The following is a 15,055-nucleotide window of genomic DNA, read 5'->3' on the forward strand; positions in this document are numbered from 1 at the left end:
AAAAGGCAGTCTTGGAAGGCATATTTGAACTAGCCTCTAAGTAGCTATTGAAATGAATTAGGAACCAGTTAGAACCACCTTGGACTAGGTGGATATTCAAGGGTTGTGGAAAATTCCCCAGGGGAAGGAGTGTCTGTAATTAGAGGCAAGTCATTAGTGAAAAAGAAATGTAGAGTTCAGGGTCTGCTGAACTCTACCTTTCCAGCTGTGAAAAGGGGGCAGCCAGGGGAGGCTGGAGCATGGAGTGAGTCACCCTGGCCATGGAGCTGAGTCTAAGACAATAGATAAGCAGGACAGCACAGTTGCTGTCCCTCAAGTAGAAATTGGGGTGTGTTTAATTTTTATCACCAAGCAGGAATACTCATTTTCCTTTCCTTTCTTCTCTCCATCCCTAAACAAGTCTGTAATCAAAAACTTAAACTTCAAGGTGTTTGGAATATTTTACTCCAGAGTTTCTGCTGTGTTTTTCTTTCTGCTTTGTATTCATCTAACATCTATATATTTTTTCCTGAAATAGGCTTTTTGCTTCTCATCTCAATCTTCTGCTTAACCATTCTCTTAAATTTTTATCCTTTAGAAAGAAATGTAACTTTATTCTGAAATTTTATCTCCATTTGTTACTCCTAAAGATTTTTAAAAAAAAAAATACTTATTTTGAGAGAGAGAAAGAGAGAACAAGCAGTGGGGGGGACACAGGGAGAGAGAATCCCAAGCAGGCTCTGTGCTATCAGCATGGAACCTGAGGGGCTTGATCTCCTGAACCGTGAGATCATGATTTAAGCCCAAATCAAGAGTCAGACACTTAACTGAGCCATCCAGGTGCCCCCATTCTTTATTCTTAGTATGCATTTTCTTTTTGGATGTCTTCTTAACTTGAGAACTAAAACAGTGTCTTTGGTACTTTATTGGGGTTTTCTAGATTGTGAGTGTACTCGTTAAGATTGGGTATAATAATTTTTAAAATTCTTTCCTAATTGATTTAAATTTAAGTTTTCTAAAAATCCCAAAGGATTGGTGCCTAATCTAGTTCACAGCTTATTAAACCTGTTTATTGTGAGATATAGCATACAAGTAGAATATGTCAGATATATAGATAGTAAATAATAATTACAGAGTGAGCACCCTGTAACCACCACCCCAATCAGGACATAGAATATTGCCAACACCCCAGCAACACCCATTCACAGTCTTGTACCCCAAGGTAACCAAGGTATTGCTTTATGTTATAAAAGTTTTTAAAATGTTATATTATCTATGTATGCAGTCTTAACTAATAAAATTAGTTTGGCCTGTTGTGAACTTTATATAAATGGATTCATATTGTAGGTATTTTTTTCATTGGATCCCTTTGTTCAACATTATGTTTGTGAAATTCACCCATGTTCTATATTGTGTTCATTTACAGTGCTGTGTACAATTCTGTTGTTTGAATATGACACACTCTATCCATTCAGATTGGTTTCATTTTTTGGCTAATGTTAGTGATGCTGCTACTACAGCTGTGTGTCTTTCTCAGGAGCGCTGGTGAAGGATGTGTCTAGTGCACATGTTCAGGAGTGAGATTGCTTTTTGCAGAGTACTCTGATCTTCAGTAGTACTAGCTAATACCAAGTTTTCCAGAGTGGTTGCGTTCTTGTAACTTTTAATGAATATATTTCTATCAAAATTGTGGAAATGGAAAATATCTTCCCTAATTTATTTTATCTCTGATCTTTAACATTAATTCAGATGATTAAAAAATAAGCCAAAAATGTATTTTTCTCCCACCACCCCCCACTTAGTGAATTTTACCCATGTTTGTGGAAAGTAGGATTCAGATAGACCAAAATAAACTGTAGTGAAAACAACTCTAGTTAGAAAAAAAGAGTATCTAATTACAGATGAGGGAGGCAGAGAATTCAGCACAGGGCATTTTGCATAGTAAGTATTCAGTTAAGATTTGCTGATTGATTAATCTAGAAGTATCTAATTCCGACAGGGTTTCCTTCCCTGAACAACATATCATTCTGTCCCTAAATTGTATTTTTCAAAGTTCGGGACTCCTAATTTGTCAGTAAGAACTGGATAGTATGCAGGGTGCCTGGGTGCTCAGTCGGTTAAGTGTCCGACTTTGGCTCAGGTCATGATGTCATGGTTCGTGGGTTCAAGCCTTGCGTCGGGCTCTGTGCTGACATCTCAGAGCCTGGAGCCTACTTCAGTTGCTGTGTGTCCCCCTCTCTCTGTTCTCCCCCACTTGTGCTCTCTCTCTTTCTCTCAAAAATAAATAAACGTAAAAAAAAAAAAAAGAACTAGATATTATGGAAAGTTAGATTGGAAAGCATTTTATAAGCTTACTGACTCTTACACCACTGTCAGGTTATTAATTCAGTCAGACACATGTATTATTTAAGATTGTATCTCCACGAAGCAGGGATGGATTTTTCAGTGATATATAGAAATAGTCTGAAAATAAGCTATAATTACCAGAAGCAGGTCTGGGCCTGTATTACAGTGTTTAGGGTGAAAAACATCATAATGCCTAGGATGCCAAGTTGGCTCATTGGGTTAAGCGTCCGACCTGGTCATGATTTCACAGTTTGTGAGTTTGAGCCCTATGTCGGGCTCTGTGCTGACGGCTCAGAACCTGGAGCCTGCTTTGGATTCTGTGTCTCCCTCTCTCTCTGCCCTTTACCCACTTGTGTTCTGTCTCTCTCTGTCCCTCAAAATATAAATAAATGTAAAAAAAAGAAAAAAACAAAAAAACATCATAATGCCAAACTTTGGAGTATTTACTTTCAACCAGTTATCAAAAGATTTTGTATGAATAGTTGCTTTTCTTAATTTACTTGATTTTAAAATTAAGGTGAAATATATGTAAAAAAAACTTAGCATTTTAATCATTTTAAAGTGTGCAATTCAGTGGCTGTAAGTACATTTCCATTACTTTGCAGCTGTCATCACTGTCTATCTCTAAAAATTTTTCATCATCTCAAACTGGAATGCTGTACCCATGAAATAATGGCTTCTCAGTCCCTTCACCCCCAACCCCTAGCGGCTATCATTCCACTTTCAGTCTCTATGAATTTGCCTCTTCTAGGTACTTTATCAAAGTGTGCTTATAATATTTGTGCGTAATTATGTGACTGCCTTATTATTTCACTTAGCACAGTGTCTTCAGGGTTCATCCCTGTTGTAGTATGTGTCCAACAGAAAGTTCTTTCTTCCTGAGGCTGAATCATATTTCACTGCACGTATATACCACATTTGGCTTATCTGTTCATCTACCTATAGACACTTGGGTGGCTTCCACCCTTTGGCTATTGTGAATAATGCTGCCATGAACATGGGTGTAAAATACTATTGGAGTCCCTGCTTTCAGTTGAGTAGTCATTTTATTTTTATATTTTTATTTATTTATTTATTTATTTATTTAATATTTCTATTTATTTTTGAGAGAGAGAGAGAGAGAGAGAGAGAGAGAGCGCGCCAGCCAGGGAGGGGCAGAGAGAGAGGGAGACAGAGAATCTGAAGCAGGCTCCAGGCTCTGAGCTGTCAGCACAGAGCCCGACGCGGGGCTCAAACCCACAGACCGCGAGATCATGACCTGAGCTGAAGTCGGACGCTTAACTGACTGAGCCACCCATGCGCCCCTGAATAATCACTTTTTAATCTTTCTATACCAGACCCCTTTCACTTAGGAGTGTTGATTTGATAGTGAACTTCCCTCAGAAGCTATCTAGCATATCTTCATTTTCTCATCCTGATAAGAATAGAAGACTTTCTGTTTATATCAATGGTAGCATTATAATGGGTGTCAGCCTTTCAGTAATTAGGATATTATGGTTGTGATTTTTTATTAGATTTTTGTATCCATTATTCATTTGAATCATCATAAAGTAGTATGTCATTTTTTCTTAAAATACCTGCTGTATTTGTTTAGCATATATAGTGCTCTATAATTTTAAAAATTGGGTGAAAAAGCATAGCAACCTCTATAAAAACACTTTTGTCTGCTTTTACTATGGAGTTTTATCCTACATACTTGGGTGTAATAGTTATTTAAGGCTTATATTTCAGAGAGTTAGCATATTATCAGTGATTTTCAAACTTTTTTGGTGTCAGGGCCACTTTTTAGTCTTCCAGATTGTTGAAGACCCACAAGAACTTTTGTCTATGTGCATATTAGCTCTTGATATTTACCATACTAGAAATTAAAACTGAGAAATTAAAAAAGATTACTAATTCATTAAAAAAATAAACCTATTAAATGTTTTAAAAAATACGTGTCTTATGAAAAATTACCATGTTTTTTAACTGAAAACATTTACCCAGAAGAATAACATTATTTTACATTTTGGCAAAATATCTTTCATGTCTGACTTAGTGAAAGATAGCTGGCTTCTTATATCTGCTTCTGTATTCAATCTGTTGCAGTATGCTGTTTTTGTTAAAATATATGAAGAAAATCTGACACACAGATATGTAGTTGGAAAAGGAAAAAGTATTAAAAAAATTTTTTTTAATGTTTATTTTTGAGAGAGAGAGACAGGGTGCGAGCAGGGGAGGGACAGAGAGAGGAGACACAGAATCCAAAGCAGGCTCCATGCCCTGAGCTGTCAGCACAGAGCCCAACGTGGGACTCAAACTCATGAACCGTGAGATCATGACCTGAGCCTAAGTTGGGCGCTCAACCGACTGAGCCACCAGGCGCCCTAAAAGGAAAAAGTATTTTAATAGCCTTTTCAGATAATCACGGATCTTTTTTCGATACCATACCAAAACTTAACAAGGTTAGTTTCTGAAAGGTTAGTAGCAATATGGAATTTTAAACATATCAGTGAATTTTTTTGTACTTGGTTAGATTAAAATCCTTTTGTCTTTCTTGCACCTTGGTAGCTCTTTTACTCAAGCATAATTTGTATCATCATGCGTCGGTCTTTTGGAAAATACCAGTTCACCAAATTATATGAATTTTCTAAATACTGATATTCTATGAAATATGAAATACAGTATAAACAGTCCACGTCTGTTAATGTTCCCTCCAGTCACATGCAGAATGTCGCTAAATCATGGGGAGCTATTAAGCTCACAGTGATAGATCCTGGTTTCCCCACAGTTCTGATTTTAACTTGAAAGCTCAACTTTTATTACAGGAGGCAAAGGCTGTCCATTGTTTTTCTTAAAGTGATGTGCTGCTTTTGTTCATATTCGAGAAGATGTCTGCCAAACACCCAAGCCTGAATTACCATAATTTGCCATTCATTCTTCCCAGTAAACATGGTATTCCACACAAAAGACCTTGGTTCAGCTTGCAACTTAAACTACAGCACAAGGGCTTTTCCCAGGGTCACTTTTGTACTTCAGTGGTTGGCGGGGGTGCCTTCTGAGTGCTCGCTGTTTTGAAACACAGAATATTAACCAACCATGTATTAGTGGTTGGGACTTAATAAAATTAATGATTTGTACTGCATCAAGAATATTCTTAAGTGAAGCTGGCATATTTATTTATTTATATAGTGAGCTCCATACCCATCACGGAGCCCAGTGCAGGTCTTGAACTCACAACCCCGAGATCAAGACCTGAGCTGAGATCAAGAGTTGGATGCTTAACCGACTGACCCACCCAGGTGCCCTGAAGCTGGCATTTAAAAAATTCCGACGAGTACTGGTACATTTTGGTACCAGTGCCTTCACTGGTGTGAAAGAGCTGAGGTTGACCCACTATTGCTTTTGTATCATTGATACAATTGTCAATATAGTAAGGAAGGCAAATAATGTCTTAGTATTATTATGAAAATAATTTTGACCCCATGGACCCCGTAGGAGGATTTCAGGGGAACTGACAGCTTACACTGTCATATTTAATGTGGATGCTTTAATAATCATGGATCATGATGCTAAATAGTTTAAAACCCATGTATATACGGCTGGGTCTTGAGAAGTTGTGTCTGCTTTTTCATCTGTGGCTGCCCCAAGTCAGAAGAAGGACCAAGGCTATTATACAGTGGTATTAGCATTTGAGGAGGAGGAACATGGCATTAATTTGAACTCTATAGCGTTTGTTTTTACTTTTTTTCCTCAGGAACAAGTGCTTCCTTGAGAGGATTCCTGAGAGAATTTGGTTGTTTTGATTTATAGGCTCATACAAAATATATATACTGTGACTCATCTGAATTAGAGTATCTTAAGGAAATTACGTGTAGCTGCTTGCCTTGCTCCTGCCTGGCTCCTATAAACTTTTACTGAATATCTAGTTTACACTGAGCTTATGCCAGGAATGAAAAAGAGTGGTTCCCAGCCTCCAGGAGCATAGAGAAGAGTGCTTGAATGCAGCGTGATGAGCGCTGTAGCAGAAGTTAGTGCGAGGTGCTCTGGGAAGCTTCGCAGGACAGGAGCTGTCGCAGGTGGTTTTAAAGGAAGTGTGCTGGTGCCTGGCAAGGAGTGGAGACATGAAGGAGAGGAGGACATAGTGCTTTGGGGGATAGGGAGTGGCCAGACGCCACGGTGGTAACACAGGCAGGGCTGGAGCTGGAGGCTGTGGCTGGAGAAGAGAAGGGTCTTGCTGGGATTTGATCTCATAGACCAGAGGTTCTCAAAGCCTGGTCCTCAGACCAGCAGCATGAACATCTCTGTGGAACTGGTTAGAAATTCAGATACCTGGGCCTGGCCTTTAGACTTTCAGTGGCAAGTATTTTGGGTGGAGGTAGTCTGTTTAACTAGCCCTCTAGGGGACTGCCTGGGCCAGGGGAAAACAGACCAGGCTCTTTAGGTGGCCTTGAAATTTAGAAAGGTTACCCTGAGTGCCCTCTAGAAGGTGAGACGGTGTGGGGAAGTTAGGGACCGTGTGTTTTTGTGGATGTGATGCAGGCCTGGACTGATGGCAGTAGGAAGGAAGAGAGGGTGGATTTGCTGGAGATGGATTCTTTAGGACTTTATTGCTAGTCCTGTTGCTAGTCAGAAACTGAGAACACGGCTGCTCTTGGCTCTGTGACCTGCGAGCAGTCAGGGATGGGGCTTTTCACGCCCCTTGCTTCTTGTGTCTTCAGGCAACATCTTTTACCCATAGTGAAAAAATCAATTCAGATAACTTGCCTGCACCTCTTCAGTCTCCTTTTTGAGGTGGCTGTGCAACTATAACTAGGATGATGGCCCCTGGAGGGATAAAGTTGCACACGTGGGACCCAGAGTCTTAGAAAGGACGGCATGGTGTGAGAGAATAGAGGGGAGGATTTCATTCAGACACGCCCAGCTCCTAGCAAGTTGCATAAGTGTTACATGGCGTTCAGCCTCTTGTGTTGTGTGCTGTCCATAAGCTGGCTAGGTGTGCCCTTTTACTATGAGAGTTTTAGCAAGCAGTAGCTCCACTTGATATCTATATATGTGTGTGTAAAGATGGGGCTTCCCAGTTTCTGTTCAGCTAGAACTTCTCTTCTTCAGTGTGTTCAAGTTCTTTTGTTCATATCCTGTTTTGTTTTTACAGATTTGTAAGACTCCAGGGCCTTCAAGCTGTGATCAGTCAGACGGTTCCTGAAACGGCTGGGAAAGAGGTGCTTTGGTGCCCATCGAAGAGCGCATGTCTGTGCATATCTAAGCCCTTCTTTGTACACATACACGTTTACACAGGAAGACAGGCTCACTCTGGCGCACACTTGAAGAGTTTTACAACTGATGAAAATTAATGCAAGACTCAGATGGAGCAACCTGACGCTGTGGGGCTCAGGAGCCTGGGGGGAGGAGGACCCTACTAGTGGTCAGTTTTCCACGCGCTCTTCGCGGTTGAAGAAAGTTTGCAGAAAGAAGAAAAGGAAACTTGCTCAGCTCAAGCCTCAGAAGCACCTCCCCAGGATAAAAAGAGGGCTTGGTGAGAAGGTGGCCGGCAGTGAAGTGTGGCTTCAAGCAGCACAGGAGGGGTCATGCAGTGAGTTTTGCACTTTATTTTCTAGTGGTTTTGGTGATTTGAACAGACTTCAAAACTCTGGACTGAGAAGTAACTCTGGCTGTGTGGTCGTGACTTCAGGAAAGCAAGGTCAGGTAGGATGGGACAAGTCTGAACAATGGACTGGTTCCTTTGCCTTTTTCAGTTAACTATATTACTCGACATTTTAATTTATTATTTCCCTTTTCCTTTTCTGTATCTATAGGATAACATTTCAAGGTAGCAGTTGAAACCAGTATTTATAAAATAAATATCAAGGAACATCCAAGCAAAGCTGCTTTTCTTTGGACTGTACATGTGGCATTTGGAAGCAGTCTCTGGATGTGAGCAGGAGAGCGCCCATCAGAAAACATGCTGACTCTTTAGGGAACAGTCTGGAAGAACCCGACTCTTGCCTGTATTTTCATTTTAAGGGATTCCCTTCCCTGTTGAGTCCAAGAAGACTTGCATATAGGAGGAAGATTACTTGATGGACTTAATTCTGAGATTAGTCTTTTCCTTCAAGATGGAAAAATATGTGATCTTTAGGAGCAGAAAGGGGAGAGGCAAATAGGGAGGGAGGAAGGAGACGGGACAAAAGAGACAGAATCCTGTAGTGAGGCCCGCTTTTGGCAGCAAGAGGATTTAGGATTCACTCAAGGCAAACACTTGTGCCACTTAAAGAGCTTTAGAACCTTCTGGCCCTGCGAGTGAAGGGATTTTCTCTCTCCGCCTCCATGACACCAAGGAGTGCACTGGTTTATCGGGGGGAAGTCAGATGGAGCCCAGCTCCTCACCAGGACATAGCCACCTGCCTGCTGGGAAGTCAGGCCGGGCCCTGAGGTGGGAAGTTTCTGGTTCTGAACAGTGGCAAGAGTCTTTTTCTTCCTGAACTTGGACTGCTGTCTGCACAAACTCTGGTCTGTTTTTGCACGGTTTGTGTGCCTTTTTTCCCCTTTATGCAATCTTTTTCAGCTTCAGCAGAAATTTGTCTAGTTGAGAAAACATGCCAGAGGGTGGCTTCAGAAAGAAGATGATCCCATGTGTTCTGTCTCTGCATCTGAAATTTTAAAGAGAAAATTCCAGCTCGAGGGATTCTTTAAAGCCTTAAGTTACTTGAAATCTATGTATTTGCAACCCTTTGTCTCTGGAATCATATTACACTAAACTGGAATCTCAGGCTGAACGAGAATAACCAAGTTGAGTTAAGAGAAGAAAACTTAGTTTCTTGATCGGCACATGTTAATGATGCTCTTCTTCCTCTAAGGACTTGAAAAGAAAAACGGACGCATGTTGTTTTTAAGCATTACCTTTTCTTAGCAGACTGCCATCATCTTTTCTAGAGGAATTTTTTCACTATGCATTTGGTGGATCTTTATAAAATACTGGCCTTCTGATTAGATCCAGGTCAGTCTTGATTAAAAGGGGTCAGGGAAAACAACGCAAGCCAACCACAAAAATCCAGTCAATCAACTAATGAGAAGAATTGGTTTAAGTTTCCTGGCATTCAGCATTACTATTTAAATAAAAGAGTTCACTGGAAAAAAGTATGTATGCAGCGGTGGAGCATGGGCCTGTCCTTTGCAGCGACTCCAACATCCTCTGCCTGTCGTGGAAGGGGCGCGTTCCCAAGAGTGAGAAGGAGAAGCCAGTGTGTCGGCGGCGCTACTATGAGGAGGGCTGGCTGGCCACGGGCAATGGCCGCGGCGTTGTTGGGGTGACCTTCACCTCGAGCCACTGCCGCCGGGACAGAAACACTCCCCAGAGAATAAACTTCAACCTGCGGGGCCACAATAGTGAGGTGAGCTGGGGCTTTGTTGCACTTTTGTCTGGTCACTTGTCGTGGTCTTTTTGAGCCCCCTCCCTATGGATTCAGAATTTGCTTCATTTTCTCAACTTGCTGCCAAGGGAGACTTTTCAGACTCTGAATTCTGGTTTCTGTGTCCCAGTGGGAACATGTTAAGGTGGACACAGTTCCTGCTGGCCTGTGTCCCTCTCCGAGTATGTCCGTTCTCTTGGATGCCCCTCACTCTCCTTTCCCACCGGCAGGGATACCAGTACAGCTTTCTGCCCAGGCTGAGAGGTTAGACTAGATGACTCTGACCAGCGTATCATGCGTGTCAGCCCTTTTGGTCACCCTGTGTGCAGAGCCAAGAGTCACTGGCCTGTGTCAGGCTGGCAGTGCAGACAATGAGAGTAATGCCATCCTCACCGTACACAGTTAAGATCTGCCTTGCTCCGTATGATGGTTTAACACCTAGCATGTGTTTCTTGCACGTGGAGGTGCAAAAGAAAGGAGTTCATTGGACAGAGGTGACGGAAGTAATTAGTTGGACAAGAGCCATAGTGTTTCACATCTATTGGGTAGGTTATATTGAGGATATTATGCGCTGTATACATACATACATACAGATACCTCTGGACTTCTAAAACATAAACTGTCACTACATGTGAAATTCATTCAACCAGTGTTTATTGAGCAATGTTTAAGTGTTAGGTACTGTCTCGAAAAGAAGAGATGTACGTACATAGCGTGTTAACAGGATTCATGCTTCACTGTTCAATAGCTTATTTGTTTTCTAAGGTGGAATCCATCATAAAGCGTCCGTATATGGCTATTGAATAGTTGTTGTAAAAGCGGGAGAATATTTTTGAAGTACATCGTACAGTAAAGTGTATTCGTCTTAAGCTTACATCTCAGTGATCATTGACCTGTGCAGTCATCCATGTAACCTCCAACCAGATCAAGATGTAGAACATTTCCAGCACCCCTCACAGGTACCTGCTGGCCCTTCCCAGGTTGTGCATCCTGCTGAGAGGTGACCCAGATAAGTTGGGCCTGTGCTTGAACTTTGTGTTAATGTAAGCTTCGTGCTCATTGATCATATACCCTTTGTGTTTGGCTTTTCTCACTCACTGTGATATTTGTGAGATTCATCCCTGTTGTGTGTGCTATTAGTTTGTTCTTTTTGATTGATGTTGGTTTTCCATTCAAGGAAGAAACAATTATTCCATTTCTATATTGAAGAGCATGTGGGTTGCTTCCAGTTTTTGGCTGTTATGGCTAAACCTGCTCTGAACATTCGTGTCTTTTTATGGATCTGTGCATGCACAGTGTAATTTTCAGGTCGTGGTACAGGTATACATTTAAATCACCAATTTTCCAAAGTCGTAGTGCCATTTTATGCCCCCACCTATCAGTATATGAAAGTTTCAGTTGTATAAAAAGCTTCTTTTGAATTTGAATTTTTCGTATAAAAAAGTTTCCGTTGTATAAAAAGCTTCTCTTGAATTTGAATTTGGTTGTATTTAAGGAATATTTTATGAATGCCTCTATATTTAACTGCACATACACACATGCACACATATACACATACATATGCATACATACACTTTTATGCATATGCCAAGCCTGGTCCTATTTTTGCACCACTGTGCATAGTGATGATCGACTTTATTTCTTTTTAATGTTAATTTTTTTTTTAGAGAGAGAGAGAGAGAGCAGGCATGCATGAGTGAGGGGAAGAAAGAGAGGGAGACAGAGGATCATAAGCAGGTTCTGTGCTGACAGCAGAGAGTGGGATGTGGGGCTCAAACTCACAAAACCGTGAGATATTAACCTGAGCTGAAGTTGGACGCTTAACCAACTGAGCCACCTAGGTCCCCCAACGATCAACTTCCTTAAACTTAGAGATTTGACAGCCACTTTTGATTTAAAATCATTTTAGCACTGGGTGTTGTATGGAAACCAATTTGACAATAAACTTCATATATTGAAAAAAAATCATTTATAACAATACTGAACATACTTAAGGATCTATACACTAATTCTAGTGAGAAAATGGTAATTTGCATTAAAGCCAATGAAAAGTCACTGCAGATCTTTTTTTTCCCTTCCTTATGAATTCTTCACAAAAGGTGAGTTGGTAGATTTGTGATCACTCCCTATGATACCATAATGATGGATGTAAAAGAGAACTGTGTTTTACTTCCCGGGGCGCTGGCATCTTCTCCCATTTCTGTTCCTTTGTTTCCATATGTCTGTTTCAAAAAGTTCTAGCCCTATCACTTAACTAGTTGGTGTGGTCCTCTCCAAGTCACTCAAGTCATTAGTTTACACAGTCAGATTGAAATAATAATTCTTTCAGAGTTGTTGTAAGAATCTATCAGAATATTTTTGAAAGGGCTTTGAAAATGGTGAATGCCATGTATGTAAATGGTGATATTGAGTATCTCCTATGCTCTATTTACTTAATTATATTCTTTCCAGTCCTTGTAATGTTACTTAATACCCTTAAATTCTGTTACTAGTCATGAGGCTAGAGACAGCATTTTTAAAACTTTTGTTTCACAGTTAAGATTTGAAAACACATATGATTTGAGTCAGTAGATGCTTATTGTATCTCTGTCATGTTCTGGGTGCTGTGTGTACTTGCCAACATGGGGCAGGATAAGTCATGGATTATGCCTGATGGAGTCCACGGTCTAGCAGTAAAGGTGAGGTGTGTACCTGGATGTCTCTTTCTTCATGTGTTTCAGTTAAGCGTGGAAAGAAAGATTTGGGTCGTTCAAAGAATTAAGGCTGAGGTTTACCACAGATTTTGTTGTGAAGATGACCTTTGAATAGGGCTTTGAGAAATAGAATTTAGATAGTTCTTTTTCCTGAGTGATGCAGGAAGATTAAGCCACGTTCTGGCCTCAGAGAAGTATTTTCTCTCTTTGTGACATGAAGGTGCTGTGTTTCCCTTGGCTCCAGTCTGAGCATGTCTGTATTTACCTTATCACATCACGTGTATCCCCAGGAAGATGCTTTTGGAGTCTGGCTGGATGACAAGGACAAGGACCTATATATATGTATTATAATCCCTGGAACAAATCCTCCATAGTTGACAGGCAGTTGGCATTCTTGTTCTTTCCCCACTTACAGTGTGGAATGTTTATTGTTTATATATACACTCTGGTTTGTGATGGGGATTTTATTCCTTGGGGCATTCTGTCCCCTGATTAATCCAACGGCAGAAGGTTTAAGCAAGGTGCTGCCTTCGTAGTCTGGCTGAACACAGTGCTCATATGTAGCTGTTTCTGTGGTTAGTGTGTCACCATGCCAGCTGTACTCAAGTTTGAAAAGTTACATACTCGTATTCATGACCTGAGTTAAAGATAATCTGTTATCGATTCACTTCATGTGGCTCTTCTGGTAAAGCAAGCACCTCTGTGTATTTGTGTGGGTGTGTTTTAGCATGCTAGGTGACTGTGTCTGTCTTCCTTCCCTTTTTGGACTTTTAAGTGTCCACCGTGTAGGCACATCGAACTCAGGGAGCATGGACCGCGTGCTGTTCTTTGGCTGTAGTCAGTGGTATAAAGCCCTCTTCAGTTGGGGCAGAAGTGGCTCGGGGCTGCCTTTAGAACTTTGGGTCTCTGGTGCTGTGCACAGGAGATTTGAAAGATTTGAAAGATAATTAAAGATACGAATTGCAAAGCCACAGTCCCTCAGCCCTTCTTCTGCTTTTTCAGCAAAACTTGTACTATAATAAAAATGAAACAAACGATAGGAACTTAGCTAATTTTATATACCAGAAAGGAATTTAAAATGGTAAAATGTGCTTACTAGAGTTTGGTAGTTGGTCCTTTTTTTTTTTTTTTTTTTTTAAGTTTATTTATTTATTTTGAGAGAGACAGAGATTGTACGAGTAGGGGAGGGGCAGACAGGGAGGGAAGGAGAGAGAGAATCCCAAGTAGACTCCTCAGTCAGCGCAGAGCCCGAAGCGGGGCTCACACTCACAAAACTGTGAGATTGTGACTTGAGCCGAAACCATGAGTTGGACCCTTAACTGACTGAGCCACCCAGGCACTCCAGTGGTGGTTGATCCGGTTTTGTCTGCCAGTGTTAGTGGTCAAGATTTTCTGAGTGGGGAAAATGGGATAAGAGGATCTTCTTAGTGAGACTGGGGGTGGGGGGGGGAGCAATATATAAATGAAGTAAATGTGGTATTTAAGAAATATATTTTTGGATTTCCGAAATGCAGTCATAGTTAACTTAATTTTCGTGGTGAGGGATGTGTCTTCTTTTTTAGACTAGACTTGAAAACGTAGGTGGTGGATGTGCTGGGGTGCAGAGCATCTCAGTGGGGCAGAGGATGATGCCTTGGGGGCCACAGGGGCTGGTAATGCCTCTGCGGGGGATGGGGTTGGGGCATGAGCTGCATCTCAGAGCCCCTTTGGGTTCTGGACACATTTGAGAGCCCATGCTCAGCAGGCCACTGCTGGGCTTTGGCCCCACAGTGACCAAGGAGCAGTTCCTGCCCAGGTGACCTACATGTCAGAGGACTTGATAATGGTTTGTATGGAGATAATGTTGGTGACAGTTTATGTCTGTTATTTTATTGAACTTTTGCAACGACTCTCTATAGCCCTGTTTTATCTTCTACATAGCTGAGGAATCTGAGGTTCAGAGATGTTCTGAAAGTTGTCCCAGGGATAGAGCTAGATAATGATGGCAGACCAGGGATAGAGTTCATGCCTGACTGTTTTTCCTTCTGTAAGACACTGCTTCACGAAAGGTGAGCCACAGTGATCAGAGAAAGAGTTATGAGTAGCTGGCCTATGTTCTGGATGGCGAAGAGTTTGGTGAAGTTTTGGGGCATAGTGCAAGGCAAAGGCTGGACCCTGAATAGTCATGATGAGGAAGCAATAGTGATGAATGTTCATGGAATGAAAGAAGGCAATACTTTTGGCTTTGGTTGCACTCTAGGACCATTAGAAGACTGTTGTAGTCAAAAAGAAGTGTTGAAAAAAATCAAATGTGGGTATAAAGGTGATGATTTTGTTCAGTGCATTTTTCCACCAAGGTAGAAATCTGAGTTGACAGTATTGACTTAACTTATTTTGGAATTTATTTAGTTAATTTAATTTTTATTATATATTTATAACATTATGTGTATTTGTAATTATTTTTTAAAAGTTTATTTTGAGAGAGTGAGTGTGAGCCAGGGGAGGGGCAGAGAGAGAGAATCCCAAGCAGGCTCTGCACTGACAGCTCAGAGCCTGAGGCAGGGCTCAGTCTCAGGACTGTGAGATCATGATGGGAGCTGAAATAATAGTCATGTGCTCAACCGACTGAGCCACCCAGGTGCCCCTATTTATGTATTTATAGTTTTAATT

The 15,055-nt window shown here is 41.1% G+C and overlaps 1 protein-coding gene across 3 annotated transcripts in view; it reads left to right on the plus strand.

Annotated features, from left to right (window-relative positions):
• The window catches only part of TULP4 (TUB like protein 4), a 243,174-nt gene that overhangs the window by 59,163 nt on the left and 168,956 nt on the right, over positions 1-15,055 (plus strand). Inside the window, exons 2-3 of one of the 3 annotated variants that reach the window (XM_058735765.1) lie at positions 7,460-8,010; positions 8,121-9,695. In XM_058735765.1, coding sequence (XP_058591748.1) covers positions 9,444-9,695 — 252 coding nt within the window. In that variant the 5' untranslated portion in view covers positions 7,460-8,010; positions 8,121-9,443. Of the gene's footprint in view, positions 1-7,459; positions 8,011-8,120; positions 9,696-15,055 lie in introns of those variants that run through there. The other 2 variants (XM_058735767.1, XM_058735768.1) reach the window with 2 other exon arrangements.

Source organism: Neofelis nebulosa, chromosome 6, assembly GCF_028018385.1.
Source record: "Neofelis nebulosa isolate mNeoNeb1 chromosome 6, mNeoNeb1.pri, whole genome shotgun sequence".
NCBI lineage: Eukaryota > Metazoa > Chordata > Mammalia > Carnivora > Felidae > Neofelis > Neofelis nebulosa.